Source organism: Pelophylax lessonae, assembly GCF_965119305.1.
Source record: "Pelophylax lessonae genome assembly, chromosome: 13".
Classification (NCBI taxonomy): domain Eukaryota; kingdom Metazoa; phylum Chordata; class Amphibia; order Anura; family Ranidae; genus Pelophylax; species Pelophylax lessonae.
The window spans coordinates 200182807-200204564 of NC_138780.1; the positions used below are offsets into that span (position 1 = coordinate 200182807).

At 46.7% G+C, this 21758-nt stretch overlaps 1 protein-coding gene across 1 annotated transcript; it reads right to left on the bottom strand.

The window, feature by feature from the left end:
- Window positions 1-7058: 7058 nt before the first annotated feature.
- Window positions 7059-19995, bottom strand: GLRX5 (glutaredoxin 5). The gene is made up of 2 exons (XM_082275136.1): window positions 19723-19995; window positions 7059-7514 (listed from the first exon to the last, which is right to left on the bottom strand). The coding sequence occupies exons 1-2, from the start codon at window positions 19964-19966 to the stop codon at window positions 7336-7338; spliced, it is 423 nt and encodes a 140-aa protein (XP_082131262.1). The 5' UTR covers window positions 19967-19995; the 3' UTR covers window positions 7059-7335.
- Window positions 19996-21758: the final 1763 nt, after the last annotated feature.

Below are 21758 nucleotides of genomic sequence, written 5' to 3' on the forward strand. Positions count from 1 at the left end.
TTTTTTTACATACTGTCCCCAGAGCAGTATTCAATTTTTAGTTTTTATTCAATTTTTTTTAACAATGTTTTTTTTTTTTTAATTTTTTTTTAAATGTTTTTTAATTTTTTACATCAGAGTAGTTTATGTTTTTTAATTTTTTTTTTTTTTTTTTTACATCAGAGTAGTTTAGCATCACCATAGTACCACTGTACTACTCTTGATGATAGTTACAGTGATGATTACTGTACCAGCCCTCTATTGAACGGTCATGAATGGCTTTTATTCATGACTCCGGGTTTACTATTGTGAGCTGTAATTGGCCACAGCTAATCACATAGTACAGGGTGCCATGATTGGCCCAGGTACCATGTGATAGCTGTGGGCCAATCACAGCATCACAATAGTAAGCAAGATGTCATGAATGAAAGCCATCCGTGACCGTTCAATAGAGGGCTGTTACAGTAATCATCACTGACTATCATCAAGAGTAGTACAGTGGTACTATGGTGATGCTTTTGCTTATATTATTTATTTATTTCAGGTACTTATATAGCGCTGTCAATTTACGCAGCGCTTTACATATACATTGCTCATTCACATCAGTCCCTGCCCTCAGGGAGCTTACAATCTAAGGTCCCTAACTCCCATTCATACATACATAGTAGGGCCAATATTATACAGGATCCAATTAACCTACCATCATGTCTTTGGAGTGTGGGAGGAAACCGGAGTACCCGGAGGAAACCCATGCAGGCACAGGGAGAACATGCAAACTCCAGGCAGGTAGTGTCGTGGTTGGGATTCGAACCAGCGACCCTCTTGATGCTAGGTGAAAGTGCTAACCACTACACCACTGTGCCACCCAATGATCATGATTATATGATATCATGTGATCGCTATGATTGGTAATAGAGATCACATGATACCCCGGCCACCCAGAGAGGCCGGGTACCAAACACTATGATCTGCCGTGTCATAGCATCGTGCTCAGGGCCGCTGATAACGCAGTACAGTCAGCCCTTCTGTACTGGGCCCAGGCCCCATCAGTTTAAAAGGGGGGCCCTGGCACCTGCTGAGCAGGAGGTCCGGCTGAACTGTCTTATTGCAGACACCGATCCCCCGTCCCTTGCAGTGCTGCCGGCTTCTCCTCCTCTTTCTTTCTCCTGCTGCACTGCAGGGTGATTGGTTCTAGAACATGTGCCTCTTCCATCTGCTGTCTGGGACCCCCCAAATGCCCCTTTCACCCGCAGCGCTGCCAGCTTCCCTCTCATATCCTGCCAGCAGCTGCTGCTGGCACACAGGGGAATGTTTCAAGAGAGAGTAGGGGAAGAGGCCGGTAAGTATGTCATTTTCTGGCCCCTTCTTTTCCTGAATGAACACAGTGAGGGATCAATCACTCCTGTGTCCATTCATCATTAAAGCATAGCAAACGGTGTTTACTATGCTTCAGTTTGTGAATGAGCAGGAAGCCTCAGAGCGCATCCCTTTCATTTATTGGCGCAACTGAGGCTACAGAGAAAGACTGATCAATCTATGTCCTCAGTCACTTTTGGACGGGGTAAGGGGGCCCTGTCAGGTAGGCTGTATGGGGCCCCATGTTTGCTAACAGCAGCTGTGTGTGCATGTGCACCACGACGTATGAGTATGTCCCGGTGCCTGGGGAAGCCGCCGGCCAGAAGTAAATATACTGCCGGAGACCGGCGAGTGGTAAAGCTGAACTCCAATCTAATATGAAAAAAGAAATGAATGCATCTCTGTAATCATGAACACATCATTAACCACTTTAGGACCGGAGGATTTTCCTGATTTACGTCCAGGCCACTTTTTGCGATTCGGCACTGTGCCAGTTTAACTGACAATTGCGCGGTCATGCAACGCTGTACCCAAACAAATTTTACATCCTTTTTTTTCCCTACAAACAGAGCTTTCTTTTGGTGGTATTTGATCACCTCTGCGCTTTTTATTTTTTGTGGTATTAATAAAAAAAGAGCGACAATTCTGAAAAAATAATATTTTTCTACTTTGACAGTTAAAAAATATCCAATATATTCAATGTTTGTCATATATTTTGGCCAAAATGTATTTAGCTACATGTCTTTGACAAAAAAATTCTCAATGAGCGTATTTTTAACCGCTTTAAGACCGGAAGATTTTACCCCATTCCTGACCAGCTCATATTTTGCGATTCGGCACTACGTTACTTTAACTGACAATTGCGCGGTCGTGCGACGCTGTACCCAAATTAAATTTATGTCCCTTTTTCCCCCCACAAATAGAGCTTTCTTTTGGTGGTATTTGATCACCTGTGCGATTTTTAATTTTTGCGCTATAAACAAAAAAAAAAAAAAGAGCGACAATTTTGAAAAAAATAACAATATTTTTCAAATTATTTTATATGAAATTCCCCCCCCCCCAAAAAAAATGTAAAAATCTAAATTTTTTAACATTTTAGGCCAATTTGTTTTCTGCTACATATGTTTGGTAAATAAAAAATAAAAAAAATAAATAAAAAATCGCAATAAGCGAATTTTGATTGGTTTGCGCAAACGTTATTGCAGCTACTAACTACGAGAAATTTATGTCATTTTTATTATTGTTTTTTTCTTTTTAACTAGTAATGGCGGCGATCTGCGATTTTTTTGCGGGACTGCAACATTGCAGCGGACAGATCGGATCCATAACTGACATTTTTTACACTTTTGGGGGTACCAGTGACATTACTACAGTAATCAGTGCTATAAATATGCACTGTCACTGTAATAATGACACTGGCAGGGAAGGGGTTAACTTTTATTGGTGATCAAGGGGTTAATGTATGCCTGGTGCTTACTGACGTGTGTGGGGGGAGGGGACTGAGTGACACAGGGACAGATCGCAGGTTGAGCTATGCTGAACCCTGCAATCTGACCCTGTCTGTCACATAGGAGATCCGCCCGCTTTGTTTACACAAGTGGGCGGATTTCCTCACTTGATCCCCGACGATCGGGGAAGAGCAGCGGTGATCACCGCCGCTCCTCCCCTGGCCCGACTCCCGCTGTGACTGAAAACAGCAGGAGCGCGCCGCCCACAAGGGGAGGAGTCCAGCGACATAGGTCTACGTTGCTGGATGATAACGAGCCACTAAACCGCAGTACGGTCAATGTGAGCGGTCGGCAAGTGGTTAACCACTTAAGCCCCAGCCCTATTTCGGACACTTTTTGTTCACAAGTTAAAATCAGTATTTTTTCCTAGAAAACTACTTAGAACCCCCAAACATTATATATATTTTTTTTTTTAGCAAAGACTCTGGAGAATAAAATGGCGGTCATTGCAATATTTTTTGTCACACGGTATTTGCGCAGCGGTCTTTAAAACATCATTTTTTTTTTTAAATTTTGAAAAATCACATTTCACTGCATTTAAAAAATACTAAACAGTAAAGTTAGCCCATTTTTTTTTTGTATATTGTGAAAGATGATGTCACGCAGAGTAAATAGATACCCAACATGTTACGGTTTAAAATTGCGCCCCCCCCCCCCGTGGGATGGCGACAAACTACGGTCAATAGAGATCTCAACCGGCGACAATTTAACGGTTACCAGTTTAGAGGTAGAGTGTAGCTCTTTTTTTTTTTAAATGATTGCCCACGCTCTGGCAATCGCAGCGATACCTCACATGTGTGGTTTGAACAGCGATTTCATTCGCGGCTCGACTTCCATATATGGTTTTTTTTGTGCGCAAGCTAAATTTTTTTTTTTTCCTATTTATTTTATTTTTTTAACTTTATTACAGGTTTAAAAAAAAAAAATAAAAAAATCTGATCACTTTTATTGCTGTCACAAGCAATGTAAACATCCCTTGTGACACCAATATGCAGTGACAGGGACTCTTTATGGAGGGATCGAGGGTCTAAAAGACACCAAACCCCTCCACTGCACTTCCCTGTATGCAAAACGCCGAAAATGGCGTTTTTGCATACAGCCGTTTTTTTAAATTTGCCGCCTTTTGCAGCACAGTAACCCGGAAGTGACGTCATGGACGCCGCCTCCATGTTAAGTCATCGGAGACCCGATCGAAGCTTTTTCCGGCTTTGATCAGGACTCCATCCAGCCAGCGAACTTGCCGGCTGGGTGCTCGGGGCTCCCGGTGGGACGGGAGCCCCGAGCAAAGTCTCGGAAGGGAGGGGGGGGGCGTCCTCTCCCGCTCACCCGGGTAACGATCGAGCGGCTCCCGAGCCGCATCGGTCCTTACCGACAGAAAGCCCAGTCCCCCCCCCCTTTTTATATCATAGTCCTCAGTCCACCCCCCCTTTTTATATCAGTCCATCCCCCTCCCTTTTAGTCCATCCCCCTCCCTTTTACATTAGAGTCCTCAGTCTTCCCTCCATTCATAGGACTCTGATGTGAATTGAGGACTATGAGGGTGCTCCTCAGCACCCTTGTAGTTCATTGAGAACCACAAGCCGTGTCTACCACGGCAGAAGACGGGACTTGTAGTTTATTCATTCACAGATCTCTGAAAATGAATGACACGTCTGTGTGGGCGGAGCTCCGCAGTTTTCAAAACGTGACAGCAAGCGTGTAAAAAAGGATCCCCCGCCCACTGTCATGGGGAAGGGGGGGGGGGGGGGAGGATGCTGAACATGTTACACCCTAAATACAGATGTAACATCTTCAGAAGGTGACCTTCTCCTATAATGCAGTGGCAGCACGGACTGTCGTCAGATAATAGACAATGGGTGGATGTGAGAACCCGCAGTGCTGAGAAATATTCTCCCCTCTCCTCTATGGATGTCATTGTTTTCCACTTCCTCCATCTGGCTTGGTGTGGATCTGCTGGGATAAATACAGGTCCCAGTGTCCCGTCTCCCGGGCAGACGGTGCGATCCTATTCTATCATATGCTGCTTGGAGAAAATAGATAGCGACCAGGAGATGTAGATATGAGAGCCACCATCCTGTGCAGCATATCAGCCTTGGCCTTTATAATTCAGCAACTGGTGTGGAACTACAGATCCCAGCCTGATCTCTCTGCAACAGTTCCTGAGGTTTATCATAAGCTTCTTTTTATCTAAAGGGGAGGAGTTTAGGCAAAATGTATTATCTATTAGGGTTGCACCGGTATTTAGCAGTGAGTACTGATACTTATGCTAAAGTACTCGCCAATTCCTATTACCGAACTGTGCGATTTTCTTCCATACAAAAGAATTGCTATGGGTTCGCTGCACCACTAGCTAAGGTGCATGTGGCCACAATAGGGCCCCCTTCCAGCCCAGGCCCCTATGGCAGCTGCATGGTCTGCAATAAGTATTGTACACCACTGGTTGGAGTAGACGTAGACCATGGGTGGATGAAGCCTTCATAACGGGGCCCCTTCCTCCCCAAGCCCCATAGCAGCTGCATGGACTGCTATGGCTACACCACTGGCTAGGGTGCATGTAGCCTCAATGGAGCCCCTGCCAGCCTAGGCCCCATAGCAGCTGCATGGGCTGCAAAGGCTATTGTTACTCCACTGGCTGGAGTACATGTAGACCATAGTTGGCTAAAACCTTCCTAATGGGGCTCCAACCCCAGGCCCCTATAGCAGCTGTATGAACTGCTAAGGCAATCGCTGCACCACTGGCTAGGAGGCATGTAGACCGGATGTGGCCCCACCTCAGGCCCCTATAGCAGCTGCATGGACTGCAATGATTCTTGTTACACCACTGGCTAGGGTGCATGTAGACCAGATGTGGCCCCCACCTCCAACCCCAGGCCCCTATAACAGCTGCATAGACTGCAATGACTATTGTTACACCACTGGCTAGGGTGCATGTAGACCAGATGTGGCGCCAATGGGGCCCCCCTCCCAGCCCAGGCCCCTATAACAGCTGCATGGACTGCAATGATTCTTGTTACACCACTGGCTAGGGTGCATGTAGACCAGATGTGGCCCCCACCTCCCACCCCAGGCCCCTATAACAGCTGCATAGACTGCAATGACTATTGTTACACCACTGGCTAGGGTGCATGTAGACCAGATGTGGCCCCCACCCCAGGCCCCTATAGCAGCAGCATGGACTGCTATGGCTATCGCTGCACCACTAGCTAGGGTGCATGTAGACCGGATGTGGCCCCACCTCCCACCCCTATAGCAACTGCAATGATTGTTACACCACTGGCTAGGGTGCATGTAGACCAGATGTGGCCCCCCACCCTAGGCCCCTATAGCAGCTGCATGGACTGCTATGGCCATCACTGCACCACTGGCTAAGGTGCATGTAGACCGGATGTGGCCCCACCTCCCACCCCAGGCCCCTATAACAGCTGCATGGACTGCTATGGCTATCGCTGCACTACTGGCTAGGGTGTATGTAGACCGGATGTGGCCCCCACCTCCCACCCCAGGCCCCTATAACAGCTGCATGGACTGCAATGATTATTGTTACACCACAGGCTAAGGTACATGTAGACCAGATGTGGCCCCACCTCCCACCCCAGGCCCCTATGACAGCTGCATGGACTGCTATGGCTATCGCTGCACCACTGGCTAGGATGCATGTAGACCGGATGTGGCCCCACCCCTATAACAGCTGCATGGACTGCTATGGCTATCGCTGCACTACTGGCTAGGGTGCATGTAGACCGGATGTGGCCCCACCTCCCACCCTAGGCCCCTATAGCAGCTGCATGGACTGCTATAGCTATCACTGCACCACTGGCTAGGGTGCATGTAGACCAGATGTGGCGCCAATGGGGCCCCCCTCCCAGCCCAGGCCCCATAGCAACTGCATGGGCTGCAAAGACTATGGTTACACCACTGGCTGGAGTACATGTAGACCATAGGTGAACTGAACTTTCTAATGGGGACCCCCTTCCACCCCAGGCTCCTATAGCTGCTGCATTGTCTGCTAGGATTCTTGTAAAGGCAACCATAGATGGATTGAAAAATAAGCAAAATAAGGCAAGGACCGGCCATTCCTTCCCAAGAGAAGTCAATCTATTGACCTCCTCCCCCGATCTGGAAGATAAAATCAGTGACAAGGTGATAAATATGAAGTAGATTGTCAATATACAACTTTCAGATCACAAGTAAAAAAGATGAAGCCTTCTATGGAAGTAAATATTTTATTATCATGTTACATTCTACCATATTATATGCATCTCTCTCTAGAACAGTGGTCATCATCTGACTATAATACAAGGATAGAGGGCCGCCCGTTCTACACCACACATCCACTAGGGCGGCGATAAGTGGCTTGGTGGCATTCACAGATCTTCCATTACACAAGCCGACAATACAGAATAGGTACAACAGTTCATAGTGATAAATAAGGCTTCTCTGGTGTGCGCAGGCCTCGCTCTGGATAAACAGTCCACACAACAGGCCTCCTCCATTACTTCCTCCCCTGACTCGGCTCCGCGTCCAGCAGTGCGGAACGAATGCCCAGCTTCTTCAGTTCTTCCACCAGGTCTCCATTCTGATGCATTTGGAGAAGAATGTCGCAGCCTCCGACGAACTCCCCATTCAGAAACACCTGCGGGATGGTGGGCCAGTTGGAGAAGCTCTTAACCCCTGCAAGGATGAATGAGAAAAACAAAATGTTATTATAATCTAGAGATAATATTCTGGACCAACATCAGGTGTCACTGCAGGCCTAGTCTACAGAACAAAGTGCATGAAACAGAGCAACCAATCAGAATCCACCCTCTACTAGATGTGGCTTCACAAAAGGGAATTGAAATTGGTTTTAATGGATTCCTACAAAGGTTTATTCAGCCAGCTGGAAGAAACATTCGATATGAAGAAAATGTATTCCGTTGCTGCTGCTGTCAAAAAAAAAAATAAACTGGCTACTACAGTGTTTATATAAACATTGATCATACAGGAGAGAGATGCAAAGTAACATTGTTTATAAACACTGATCAGATGGGAGATAGAGAGATACAGAGAAACATTGTATCTCATCTGAACAACGTTTATAAACAATGTTACTTTAAACCAGGCATCACTAAATGGCGGACCGGGGTCCGGATCCGGACCCAGTTAATGTCTCATCCGGACCCCTGCGGTCCCACCCTTTAGAGTTGTTCTGCCCACAGCCATCACCACTGCCAGTCTCACAGAGCCAAAAGCTGGAGGCAGGACAGCTATAGACAGAGGACGGGAGCTATCCAAGTTAACAAGCTAGTGATTGGTTGCGAGGATACAGGGTGGCCATCGCACAAACATGTGATTCGGATCTCTGCTGGAAGAATATTTTATTGACTGGACCTTTGTAAATTTTAATTCAATACCCCTGCTTTAAACGTTCAGATGAGAGATACAAAGTAACATTGTTTATAAACGTTGTTCAGATGAGATACAATGTTTCTTTGTATCCATCTCCTGTCTGATCAATGTTTATAAACAATGTTACTTTGTATCTCTCATCTGAACAACGTTTATAAACAATGTTACTTTCTATCTCTCCATCTCCTGTCTGATTAATGTTTATAAACAATGTTAGAGAGATAGAAAGTAACATTGTTTATAAACGTTGTTCAGATGAGAGATACAAAGTAACATTGTTTACAAACATTGTTCAGATGAGAGATACAAAGTAACATTGTTTATAAACACTGATCAGTCGGGAGAGCGAGAGATACAAAGAAACATTGTTTATAAATGTTGTTCAGGTGAGATACAATGTTTCTTTGTATCTCTCGATCTCCCGTCTGATCAGTGTTTATAAACAATGTTACTTTGTATCTCTCATCTGAACAACGTTTATAAACAATGTTACTTTGCATATCTCCATCTCCTGTCTGATTAAGGTTTATAAACAATGTTACAGAGATACAAAGTAACATTGTTTATAAACATTGTTTAGAGCAGAGATATTGTTTATAAACATTGATCAGACAGGAGATAGAGAGATACAAAGTAACATTGTTTATAAACCTTAATTCAGGGCTCAACAAACCCCAGTCGGCCATTGAGACCTTACGTTTCGACCTAGCGCCTGGGGCTGCTCCTCAAATGCTTAACACCCCATGCACACCCCTCCCGCTCTGTATCCCAGGCACCACTTGCCCATCCGCGGGCCTGGGACCGGCGTAGCGGGTGCCACTGGGTAGAGGAGGGGAGGGAGAAGAGCAGACAAGTCTAGTTGTTGGCCCGGAAGTAACATGTGGACATTTCTGGGTCCTCAGTGACCGTTTCCCCGGCCACCAAGGGCGGGAAAGAATGCAATGCAATGCACATTGTATTACATCAAGTGGAGCACGGGAGACGTACGGGGTCTTTTGGACCCCCGATGCCCCATTAAAGAGAATTTGTCACCAGAAAAATCATCACATAGGGGACTTTTTGTCTCCTATGTGATGGAAAAAAAAAAAAAAAGTTGCAAACCCCCCCCCCCAAAAAAAAAAATAAATAAGACCCCTTTCCCCCCCTATAAGCACGTACAAACACGTGTGGCAGTGCGCCAAACATCTGAAAATGTCAATTGCGATACACGTTACATAATCGCCGCACACGTCGGGAATGAGAGCTATGATTCTAGCACCACCCCCCCCTCCGTAACACTAAACTGATGACCTATAGGGGGCTTTGAAAAGCGTCACCTATAGAAAATATAGGGTGCTGACAGGTTTAACCACTGGACACTTATATCCCCTTCCTAAACAGGCCACTTTTCAGCGCTCTCACATTTTGAATGACAATTACTCAGTCATGCAACACTGTACCCATATTACATTTTTGTCCTTTTATTCCACACAAAATAGAGCTTTCTTTTACTGGTATTTAATAATCACCAGGGTTTTTATTTTTTTGGTTATAAATAAAGAAAAAATGTTTTTTTTTTTTTTTGTTTTGGTTATATTGCATATTTAATACATTTTCAAAAATGTTGGCAAAAAGTTACTGCTAACATTGCTTTGGCAAAAATAAACAAAAGTAAGTACAGTGCCTTGCGAAAGTATTCGGCCCCCTTGAACTTTGCGACCTTTTGCCACATTTCAGGCTTCAAACATAAAGATATAAAACTGTAATTTTTTGTGAAGAATCAACAACAAGTGGGACACAATCATGAAGTGGAACGAAATTTATTGGAGATTTCAAACTTTAACAAATAAAAAACTGAAAAATTGGGCGTGCAAAATTATTCAGCCCCCTTAAGTTAATACTTTGTAGCGCCACCTTTTGCTGCGATTACAGCTGTAAGTCGCTTGGGGTATGTCTCTATCAGTTTTGCACATCGAGAGATTGAAATTTTTGCCCATTCCTCCTTGCAAAACAGCTCGAGCTCAGTGAGGTTGGATGGAGAGCGTTTGTGAACAGCAGTTTTCAGTTCTTTCCACAGATTCTCAATTGGATTCAGGTCTGGACTTTGACTTGGCCATTCTAACACCTGGATATGTTTATTTGTAAACCATTCCATTGTAGATTTTGCTTTATGTTTTGGATCATTGTCTTGTTGGAAGACAAATCTCCGTCCCAGTCTCAGGTCTTTTGCAGACTCCATCAGGTTTTCTTCCAGAATGGTCCTGTATTTGGCTCCATCCATCTTCCCATCAATTTTAACCATCTTCCCTGTCCCTGCTGAAGAAAAGCAGGCCCAAACCATGATGCTGCCACCACCATGTTTCACAGTGGGGATGGTGTGTTCAGGGTGATGAGCTGTGTTGCTTTTACGCCAAACATAACGTTTTGCATTGTTGCCAAAAAGTTTGATTTTGGTTTCATCTGAGCAGAGCCCCTTCTTCCACATGTTTGGTGTCTCCCAGGTGGCTTGTGGCAAACTTTAAATGACACTTTTTATGGATATCTTTAAGAAATGGCTTTCTTCTTGCCACTCTTCCATAAAGGCCAGATTTGTGCAGTATACGACTGATTGTTGTCCTATGGACAGAGTCTCCCACCTCAGCTGTAGATCTCTGCAGTTCATCCAGAGTGATCATGGGCCTCTTGGCTGCATCTCTGATCAGTCTTCTCCTTGTATGAGCTGAAAGTTTAGAGGGACGGCCAGGTCTTCGTAGATTTGCAGTGGTCTGATACTCCTTCCATTTCAATATTATCGCTTGCACAGTGCTCCTTGGGATGTTTAAAGCTTGGGAAATCTTTTTGTATCCAAATCCAGCTTTAAACTTCTCCACAACAGTATCTCGGACCTGCCTGGTGTGTTCCTTGTTCTTCATGATGCTCTCTGCGCTTTAAATGGACCTCTGAGACTATCACAGTGCAGGTGCATTTATACGGAGACTTGATTACACACAGGTGGATTCTATTTATCATCATTAATCATTTAGGTCAACATTGGATCATTCAGAGATCCTCACTGAACTTCTGGAGAGAGTTTGCTGCACTGAAAGTAAAGGGGCTGAATAATTTTGCACGCCCAATTTTTCAGTTTTTTAATTTGTTAACAAAGTTTGAAATATCCAATAAATTTCGTTCCACTTCATGATTGTGTCCCACTTGTTGTTGATTCTTCACAAAAAATTACAGTTTTATATCTTTATGTTTGAAGCCTGAAATGTGGCAAAAGGTCGAAAAGTTCAAGGGGGCTGAATACTTTTGCAAGGCACTGTATATATTATTTGGTCTTTATGAAGGTTATAGAGTCTACAAGCTATGGTGCCAATCTTGGAAAATGTATCACACCTAATGTACTCATTTCTTGAGATACTAACAAGCAAGGACAGTACAAATACCCCCCAAAAGACCCCTTTTCGGAAAGTAGACATTAGAAGGTATTTAGTGAGAGGCATGGTGTGTTTTTTGAAGTTGTAAAATTTTCCCACAATTCTTAGCAAAATAAAGATTTTTTTTTTTTTTTTTAAATTGTCTCATTATCAAGTTATTTCTCACACACGGTATAGGCATACTTGCAACTACACCCCAAAATACATTCTGCTACTCCTCCTGAGTATGGCGATACCACCTTTGAAGGCCCTGGAGCTCCAGGACAATGGAAACGCCCACAAAATTACCCCATTTTGGAAAGCAAACACCCCCAACACATAATCTAGGAGGAGTTATGAGGAGTCTTTCGAACATGTTATTTTTTCCCCACAAGTTTTTGGAAAATGAGGAAAGAAAATGAAAAATGCACTTTTTTTTTTTTTTTTTTAACCAGCTCTGAGATTGGAAGGATTCCCCCCCCCCCCCAATGACCAGGCTATTTTTGGCGATTCGGCACTGCGTTACTTAATGGAAAATTGCGCAGTCGTGCGACGCTGTACCTAAATTTCCGCACAAACAGAGCTTTCTTTTGGTGGTATTTGATCACCTGTGCAATTTTTATTTTTCGCGCTATAAACAAAAAAATTCTGGAAAAAAAAAAATTATATTTTTCACATTCTGCTAATATGACATCCGTATCCAACCCCCCCACCCCCCCAAAAAAAATTCATCCTTTTTAGGCCAATTTGTATTCTGCTACATTTTTTTTTTTTAAACCAAAAATATCCCAATAAGTGTATTTTGATTGGTTATTGCTTCTACAACCTAGGGAAAAGATGTCATTTTTTTTACTAGTAATGGCGGTGATCTGCGATTTTTAGCGGGACTGCGACGGGAAATTTATGTCATTTTTATTGTTTTTTTTTTTTAACTAGTAATGGCGGCGATCTGCGATTTTTTTTTTTTTCCGGACTGCGACATTGCGGCGGACAGATTTGACCCCTAACTGATATTTTTGACACTTTTGGGGTTACCAGTGACATTACTACAGTAATCAGTGCACTGTTACTGTAATAATGACACTGGCAGGGAAGGGGTTAACCCTGTGGGTGATCAAAGGGTTACGTGTGAGCCTAGGGGAGTGTTTTCTAACTGTATGGGGAGGAGCTTGCCAGTGTATAGTATATGACCACTGTATTAGTGTTGGGCCTCTGTATGTGGTCAGGCTGTGTCCAAGTCACACATGTGGTATCACCATACTCAGGAGGAGGAGCAGAACGTATTTTGGGGTGTTAGTTTTGACCATAGAGACCGGTCTGTGTTCCTATATAGAAGGATCACAGGCGCTCTGTGATCATTCAAGGGAGAAGAACGGTCAGCTGTGTTTACAATAGCCGACCGTTCTTCTCTCAGCGGGGAGCGACCGCGCATGCTCGTCCCCCAGCACCCTGCGCGTGACTGACGTAGAGCTACATTTGTTTGTGCAGGAGAGCCAGCCTGTCCGCAATTGGATAAACAATGTTACTTTGTGTCTCTCCATCTCCCGTCTGATCAATGTTTATAAACAATGTTACTTTGTATCTCTCCATCTCCCGTCTGATCAATGTTTATAAACAATGTTACTTTGTGTCTCTCCATCTCCCGTCTGATCAATGTTTATAAACAATGTTACTTTGTGTCTCTCCATCTCCCGTCTGATCAATGTTTATAAACAATGTTACTTTGTATCTCTCCATCTCCCGTCTGCCCCCGTTCACACTGGGGCGACCTGGTCGCCTGACAGGTCGCCGTAAGTCGCCTTCCATAGAGAAGCTGTGGACCCATTCTAATAGGAGTGACACAAGTCGCTCCGACTTAGAAAAAGGGTCCGGAGCTTCTTTGGGGCGACCCGGAGCGACCGTCATAGACTTCAATGTTATGAAGTCCATGCCGGCCGCTCCGAGGTCGCGGTGCGAGCAGTGCGCCGCAACCTAAGAGGTCGCCCTGGGAAGTAGCGTCGCCCCAGTGTGAACGGGGCCTCTGATCAATGTTTATAAACAAGGTTACTTTGTATATCTCCATTTCCTGTCTGATCAATGTTTATAAACAATGTTACTTTGTATCTCTCCATTTCCTGTCTGATCAATGTTTATAAACAATGTTACTTTGTATCTCTCCATTTCCTGTCTGATCAATGTTTATAAACAATGTTACTTTGTATCTCTCTATTACCTATCTGATCAATGTTTATAAACAATGTTACTTTGTATCTCTCTATTACCTATCTGATCAATGTTTATAAACAAGGAATGAACAGGAGATTAAGGCTACATTCACACCTGAGCGTAGCGTTTTTCGCGCGTTTTTTACCGCGATTTTTGCGGCGTTTTTTACCGCGATTTTTGTGCAGGCGTTTTTAGATTGAATAAAGATCAATGGAAAACGCCTGTAATCTGCCCAAAAAGAAGCTCATGTACTTTTTTGAGCGTTGGGCGTTTTGTATACAGCGTCAAAACGCTCAGATGTGAACAGGGGCCATTGAAATGAATAGGATTTGTCTTGTTGGGCGTTTTGAGAGCTGATCCTAGAGCAGAAAAACGCCCCAAAACGCCTAGATGTGAACGGAGCCTTAGGTCCGGTTCACACTTATGCGATGCGGGAAGGCTGTGAATTTGCAGCCTGTTCCCGCATCGCACACGCACCCCCGGCAGTTCACACTGCCATATGCGATACGCTGGGGGTGTCAATGAAATCTTAACGACACCCCCAGTTTGATCGCATATCGCAGTGCGATCGTGCAGTTCGCACAGGATCGGATCGCACAAGTGTGAACCACTGTGCGATCCGATCCTGATGCGGCTGTAAAAAAAAAGGGTCCTGTGCGTGTTTGCTGCGGCTGCGGTGCGAATTTAGCCATACAAAGTGTATGGCTAAACTCGCACCGCACAGCCGATCGCATGTAATGAAGGAGCAGTGCGCTCCGATATTACATGCGAACGCCGCACACGCATAAGTGTGAACCGGGGCTTAAGAGATACGAAGTAAAAAACTTTGTTCAGATTGAGACATATATTGTTACAATAAAAAAAATCTTCTACAGTACACATGAAATCCACATGACTGCACTCCAATGGTAAAATCGGTAAACAAAATTTTCCAAATATTTGACACCTCTCCAGCGCAGCATCAACCAACATGCACATCAATGATAGGTAAACACTTAAAGTATGTGAAAGCACACACAAAAAAAAAAAGATAGAGATATATATATTATTAGGGATAATCAGAGGCCCATATTCACTTTTTTTTAATGTATCGGCCACAAACTTGCCCGATATTTTCTTAAGGTAGGGCCTATTGGGCTGCCTCCGGAGGAGAAGGGGAGATGGGGATTAGAGCGCCACCCGATTACACAGAGCAGGGTTCTTCTGCTTACCCGGTGCGGGCGCTCTCATACGAAGTCCCACCTCCTGGACTGGCTCCTACCTATGAAAGACAGCACACTGGTGACGTCTATCATAGGAGCCAGTCCAGGAGGCGGGACTTTTGGGGCACACTGGTCACCCTGCAATGCACTGGATGGGGGGCACACTGCTCACTCTGCATTGTATGTGTGATTGAATGTGCAGAATATCGGCCCATACCGATACTTTGTGACCAAAATATTGTATCGCCCCTGGAAAAACCATAACAGCACCGGTTTTTATTGCTATTTTTTGTAATTATTCTTCAGGCTCTGAGTTTTTCTTGTGTCAGGACTAAAAAGTGCCGAGTCACAGTTCAGATGGAGATAGATTACCATGCGAGGAGCATTGCACAATCACCCAGGGACACACACCCCGTGTCACCAGACCCATAGGAGAGCATTGATAGCAGACCAGATCACATGGCACAATAAGCCAAAAGCCCCGACACATGACAACGCCGTACAAGGCCGCATACACGGGGGGGGCGATCTGCTCAGGAGGAAAATTACTACTATCAGCCTCACAAACAAACCGTCTCTGCTTCTTTAAATCATATCTATTTATTGTTCGTAATGCCCGAGGGTTTAAATGCATAGCGATCAACCAGGTTTCTCACGGATGCACACATTGAGGGGTTCCCACCATCCCTGTGCTGAGTTCCTGGGTCTGTACACCGGCTGTGCCCATTATGGGGGGCTCCCACCATCCCTGTGCTGAGATCCCAGGTCTGTACAGCAGTGCAAGAAGCCTTCAGGGTCTCACCATTGACCTCCTTTCAGCTCATCACAACCCAATAACACAATGTAACAAAATGTTACAGTTCGTCACTGAGAAGATCTTTCTGTAGAGGAAGAGAAGAACCTTCAACCAACATAACCGTCTCAGGAGAAGAAAATCTGAAGGACAAGAAGAGATCTAAATGTATTGGGGGGGGGGGGATTTATGAATACTTAGAAGTATTGATAATATTTATAATATAGTATTTATGGAAGGAAGAGGGGGGTCATTGTCCTCCAGACGTCGCTCTTCCTCCTCTATAGGAAACCTGAGATCCGGCCAATTGTTGGTTTCCAAGAATAGCAAAGAAAAGTTAACCATGCGCCTTCACATCCAGACATTTCCATACCATCCCCCCAATATCACAACGATCGAAACACCAAGGATGAAGATGACAGATCTGGGGTCTTGGCTCCTCCCCCGTTTGTACTACCTGATATCATGGAACCAATGGGACACCTGGCCAACCGAGGGCACCCAAATCAGGTATTTTCCCTGAAGGAACACACGGGGTGTCTGATCGACCTGACCTCACCACTGATCCCAAACATCTCACCTAACCCTATATGTGACCCCATACATAGAGAGCCCTACAGATACCCTCTGGCCCCACTATGGGCCTCTATGTGTGACCCCATATATACCCGTGTGATTCCATAGAGAGCCCTACAGATGCCCTCTGACCCCACCATGGGCCTCTATGTGTTCCTCAGCCCCCTTTAGATGCACTCCGGCCCCTCTAAATGCCATGTGGCCCCCCTTGGGCCTCTAAAGACTCCCTTGGCCCCCTATAGTGCCCCACTGATGCCCTATGTTTCACCCAGATATCCCCCAACTTCCCTAGATACCCGTGTGACCCCAGTGTAGCTTCTTATACTTCATATGGCCAAACAAGTGTCCCAAGACCCCCCCAACCCCACACACACACCCAATCAGAGGTCTGCTGACCCTTTAGACCCCCTCGCCCCTCCATGGGCTCCAACAGACCAAAGAGATGCCTCATGACCTCATAGGGCACCCTTTGACCCCTGTGTTCCTACAAAACCCTTTTGTCCCCACATATGCATTGTCACCCCGCAGGTCTCCTCTCAATCCCACATGACCCCAGCGGTCCCTTCCCTTGATGGCTGTGCATCCCTATAGACCACTTCTGACCCCACAGATTTCTCCTGACCCCTGTGTGTCCCTTTAGACCTTCTCTGAACCCACAGATACCCTCTAACTCACGTGTGACCCCCCCCCACCATGACTCTGATCCCTTTGAAGCCCTCAGAGCCCATTGCTCACTCTAACATCATGGATGATCCCTCTGACTCCTGTGAGCCCCTATGAAGCCCACAAACCTTGTAGACCCCTATAGACACCCTGTGATCCACAAGTTCCCCTTTTGAACCCATTTAGGCCCTCGACTTCCCCTCCCGACCCTCCACAGATGCTGTCCCGTGTGACCCTATAAACCCCTCCAACCTCATTGACTTTAGTGTGTCCCTTTAGACGCCCTTTGACCCCATAGTCCCTAAGCTGCCCCTATAGACCCCCTCTGATGTCCTTTGATCCCTGTACTCCCTACAGACCCCCTCTGGCCCTATAGATCCCTAATACCACAGATGTTTTCTGACCCATGCTTGCCCTTATAACACCCTCCAACTCCATGGATCCTGCTAAACCTGTACACCCCTATAAACCCCATAAAGGGTTTCTGGTCCCTGTATGCCCCTATAGACCCCCCCCCCCATAGCGATATAGACCCTGTTACATGCACATCTGCCCTCCTTCCCCTGTGTGGCCCTATAGGCTCCCCTTGATACTATAGACCCCAGACAGCCTAGATACCTTTTGGATCCCACAAACCTCTATAGCTACCCTGTGGACCCCTATAGATGCCCTCTGGCCCCCTAAGGATCTCTATATGTGACCCACTGCCCCCCCCAATGGGCCCCTATAGACACCCCTGGGCCCCTTATAAATGCCCCCCTGTGACCTGCCCAGCCCCCTATTGATGCCCTTTGAACCCTGAATGTCTTATTGACTTCCCCTGACACCCTCTGGATCCCATAAACTCCTAAAGATATCCTGTGGACCCCTGTAGATGCCCTCTGGCCCCCTAAGGATCTCTGTATGTGACTGACTGCCCCCCCCCCCAATGGGCCCCTATAGACACCCCTGTCCCCCTATAGGCCTCTGTGACCACCCGCCCCCACTGATGCCTTTTGAACCCTGAATGTCTTACTGACTCCCCCTAATACCCTGTGGACACCTATGGGTGACTCTCAGCCCCGACAGACACCCCCTGGCCCCCATAAATGCCCGATGACCCTGAAATGTCTTGCTGACTCCCTCTGACACCATAAATACCCTTTGGATCCCACAAACTCCTATAGACACCCTGTGGACCCCTATAGATGTCATTTAACACCTGAATGTCTTTTTGATTCCCCCTGACACCCTCTGGCTCCCATAAACTCCCAAAGACACCAAGTGGACCCCTATGGATGCCCTCTGCTCCCCCCCCCCCATGGGTGACTGTCAGTCCCTACAGACACCCCCAGGCCCCCCATACATGCCCTTTGACCCCCAAATGTCTTATTGACTCCCTCTGATACCCTTTGGATCCCACAAAAGCATACAGACACCCCATGGACCCTGATAGACGCCCTGTGGACCCCTATAAATCTCTATACGTGACCCACTGCCCCCCCAAAGTGCCCCTATAGACAACCCTGCCCCCCTATAGGCCTCTGTGACCCCCCCCCCCATTGATGCCCTTTGAACCCTGAATGTCTTTTTGATTCCCCCTGATACCCTCTGGCTCCCATAAACTCCTAAAAACACCAAGTGGACCCCTATGGATGCCCTCTGCCCCCCCCCTCCTCCCATGGGTGACTGTCAGTCCCTACAGACATCCCCTGGCCCCCCATAAATGCCCTTTGTCCCCCAAATGTCTTATTGACTCCCTTTGATACCAACTGGATCCCACAAAAGCATACAGACACCCCATGGACCCTGATAGACGCCCTGTGGACCCCTATAGATGCCCCCTTGCCCCCTAAGGATCTCTATACGTGACTCGCTGCCCCCCCCCAACGTGCCCCTATAGGCCTCTGTGACCCCCGTCCCCCATTGATGCCCTTTGAACCCTGAATGTCTTATTGACTCCCCCTGATACCCTCTGGAATCCTATGGGTGACTCTCAGCCCCTACAGACACCATCTGGCCCCCATAAATGCCCTTTGACCCCCAAATGTCTCATTGACTCCCTCTGATACCCTTTGGATCCCACAGACCCCTATAGACACCCTGTGGACCCCTATAGATGCCCTTTGACCCCCAAATATCTTACTGACTCCCTCTGACACCCTAGATACCTTTTGGACCCCATAAACCTCTATAGCTACCCTGTGGACCCCAATAGATGCCCTCTGGCCCCCTAAGGATCTCTATATGTGACCCACTGGTCCCCTTTAGACACCCCTGCCCCCCCTATAGGCCTCTGTGACCCACTGCCCACCACTGATGCCCTTTGAACCCTGAATGTCTTATTGACTCCTCTGATACCCTCGGGACTCCTATGGGGGACTCTCAGCCCCTACAGACACCCCCTGCCCCCCCCCATAAATGCCCTTTGACCCCCAAATGTCTTACTGACTCCCTCTGACACCCTAGATGCCCTTTGGATCCCAAATACCCCTATAGACACCCTGTGGACCCTCTGAGTGTCTTATTGATTCCCAGGAACTCTTACAGACCCCCCATGGGCCCCTATAAATCCTATGGGTGACCCCCCAGCCCTCTACACACTCCTGGCCCATGCGAGCCCCTATAGACCCTATAGACGCCCTTTGACCCCTGATTGCCCTCTGGAGCCCCTCCCCCCGGCGGGTCACTCTCACCCTGTCGGAGGTCCTGGTCCTCCAGCACATTGTATGCGGCGTATCCGTCCACTCCGTGCATCCGCAGGATCTGCACCACCGCATTACTGAATCCGCACATCGGCTGCTCCGGGGTCCCCTTCATAAACACCACAACCTTATCCTTCTTCACCAGACCCTCCACCTCCGCCCGGGAACTGACACTCAGCAGGCGGACAGCGGCCGGGATCCGGACCGAACACACACGGGATACCAACCAACTCATCTCCGATCTGATAGCGATCACTGCCCGGACACACTCATCACCCGGCCCGGCCACCGTCACCCCGCCCACAGCAGCCCCGCATTGGCTGAGATGTGTGGGCGGGGGGAAAAGACGTACACTGTGCGCTTCATTGGCTGGGACGCGTGGGCGGGTAGGAATAGACTTACTCTGAATGCCTCATTGGCTGTAAAATGTGGGTGGGTGATAGACGTACACTGCGCGCTTCATTGGCAGGGACGTATGGGCGGGGAAGGAAACGGACGCACCGTGCGCGCTCATTGGGTAAGAGGTTTCCCTCTTATATTGTAAACCAATGAGGAAACATGATGGTGTATACAGGGCGTGGTTTGTACATGTTATTTATCTGCTATCGTCCTTGAGCTCAGTGTTGTATCCGAAAACCGGAAGGCGAGGAGCAGCCATCTTGGTGAAGGAAGGCGAGGCGTGAGACCGCCATCTTAGTACCGGGTGAGTATACCGCTCTCTTCCCCCTCTCCTTTTTATATTATTCACTGCTCAAAGAATGAAAGGAAAACTCATCAAATCTCAATGGGGAAAATAGAATGCTGGATATCTATACTGGTATGGACTGGGTAATGTTAGGATCTATACTGGTATGGACTGGGTAATGTTAGGATCTATACTGGTATGGACTGGGTAATGTGTTAAGATCTATACTGGTATGGACTGGGTAATGTGTTAGGATCTATACTGGTATGGACTGGGTAATGTTAGGATCTATACTGGTATGGACTGGGTAATGTGTTAGGATCTATACTGGTATGGACTGGGTAATGTGTGAGGATCTATACTGGTATGGACTGGGTAATCTGTTAGGATCTATACTGGTATGGACTGGGTAATGTTAGGATCTATACTGGTATGGACTGGGTAATGTTAGGATCTATACTGGTATGGACTGGGTAATCTGTTAGGATCTATACTGGTATGGACTGGGTAATGTTAGGATCTATACTGGTATGGACTGGGTAATGTTAGGATCTATACTGGTATGGACTGGGTAATCTGTTAGGATCTATACTGGTATGGACTGGGTAATGTTAGGATCTATACTGGTATGGACTGGGTAATGTGTTAGGATCTGTACTGGTATGGACTGGGTAATGTGTTAGGATCTATACTGGTATGGACAGGGTAATGTGTTAGGATCTATACTGGTATGGACTGGGTAATGTGTTAGGATCTATACTGGTATGGACTGGTTATTGTGTAAGGATCTATACTGGTATGGACTGGGTAATGTGTTGGGATCTATACTGGTATGGGACTGGGTAGTGTGGTGGGACGTAAGCTGGTAGGGGGCTGGGTAGCCTTTATTTGCCTTGTGGGGTTTTTTGCTGATGGTGGGACGGTCTGCGTCCTCTTCTGTGCCCCGTGTTGCCTGTACTCGGGGCGATCGGAGTCGCAGACAGATTGAATTGTAGAGGAAGCCGAGACATCGCTGTGAAAAGCACCGACAAGCCGATGTGCTATATTCCTCTCACACCCCTCTGTTGCCACGGAGATGATGGCTTTCACCATGTTGTCATCGATCGATCAACAGACAGATGAACGCAGAGCGATATTACTTACAGAATGAAGATTTCTGATAAATACTGTGACCCTGCGACACCAATGTCTCCCGCTATCTGTAGGCTGTGTGACCCGATGCCAATGTCGCCCGCCATGCGCGGGCTGTGTGACCACCTGCGTGCTGCGACACGTCTAACATTCCTTCCTTCTGTCTTCACAGCAAAGTCCTCGGTGCGGGCGGAGTGCCTCCAGTATGAGC

Bases quoted from the DNA above. Each gene is read 5' to 3' on its own strand.
- GLRX5 (XM_082275136.1), bottom strand. From the start codon at position 19,966: ATGAGTTGGTTGGTATCCCGTGTGTGTTCGGTCCGGATCCCGGCCGCT. The intron at 7,515-19,722 runs GTGAGAGTGACC...TCATCCTTGCAG, and splicing joins GGACCAGGACCTCCGACAGG to GGGTTAAGAGCTTCTCCAAC.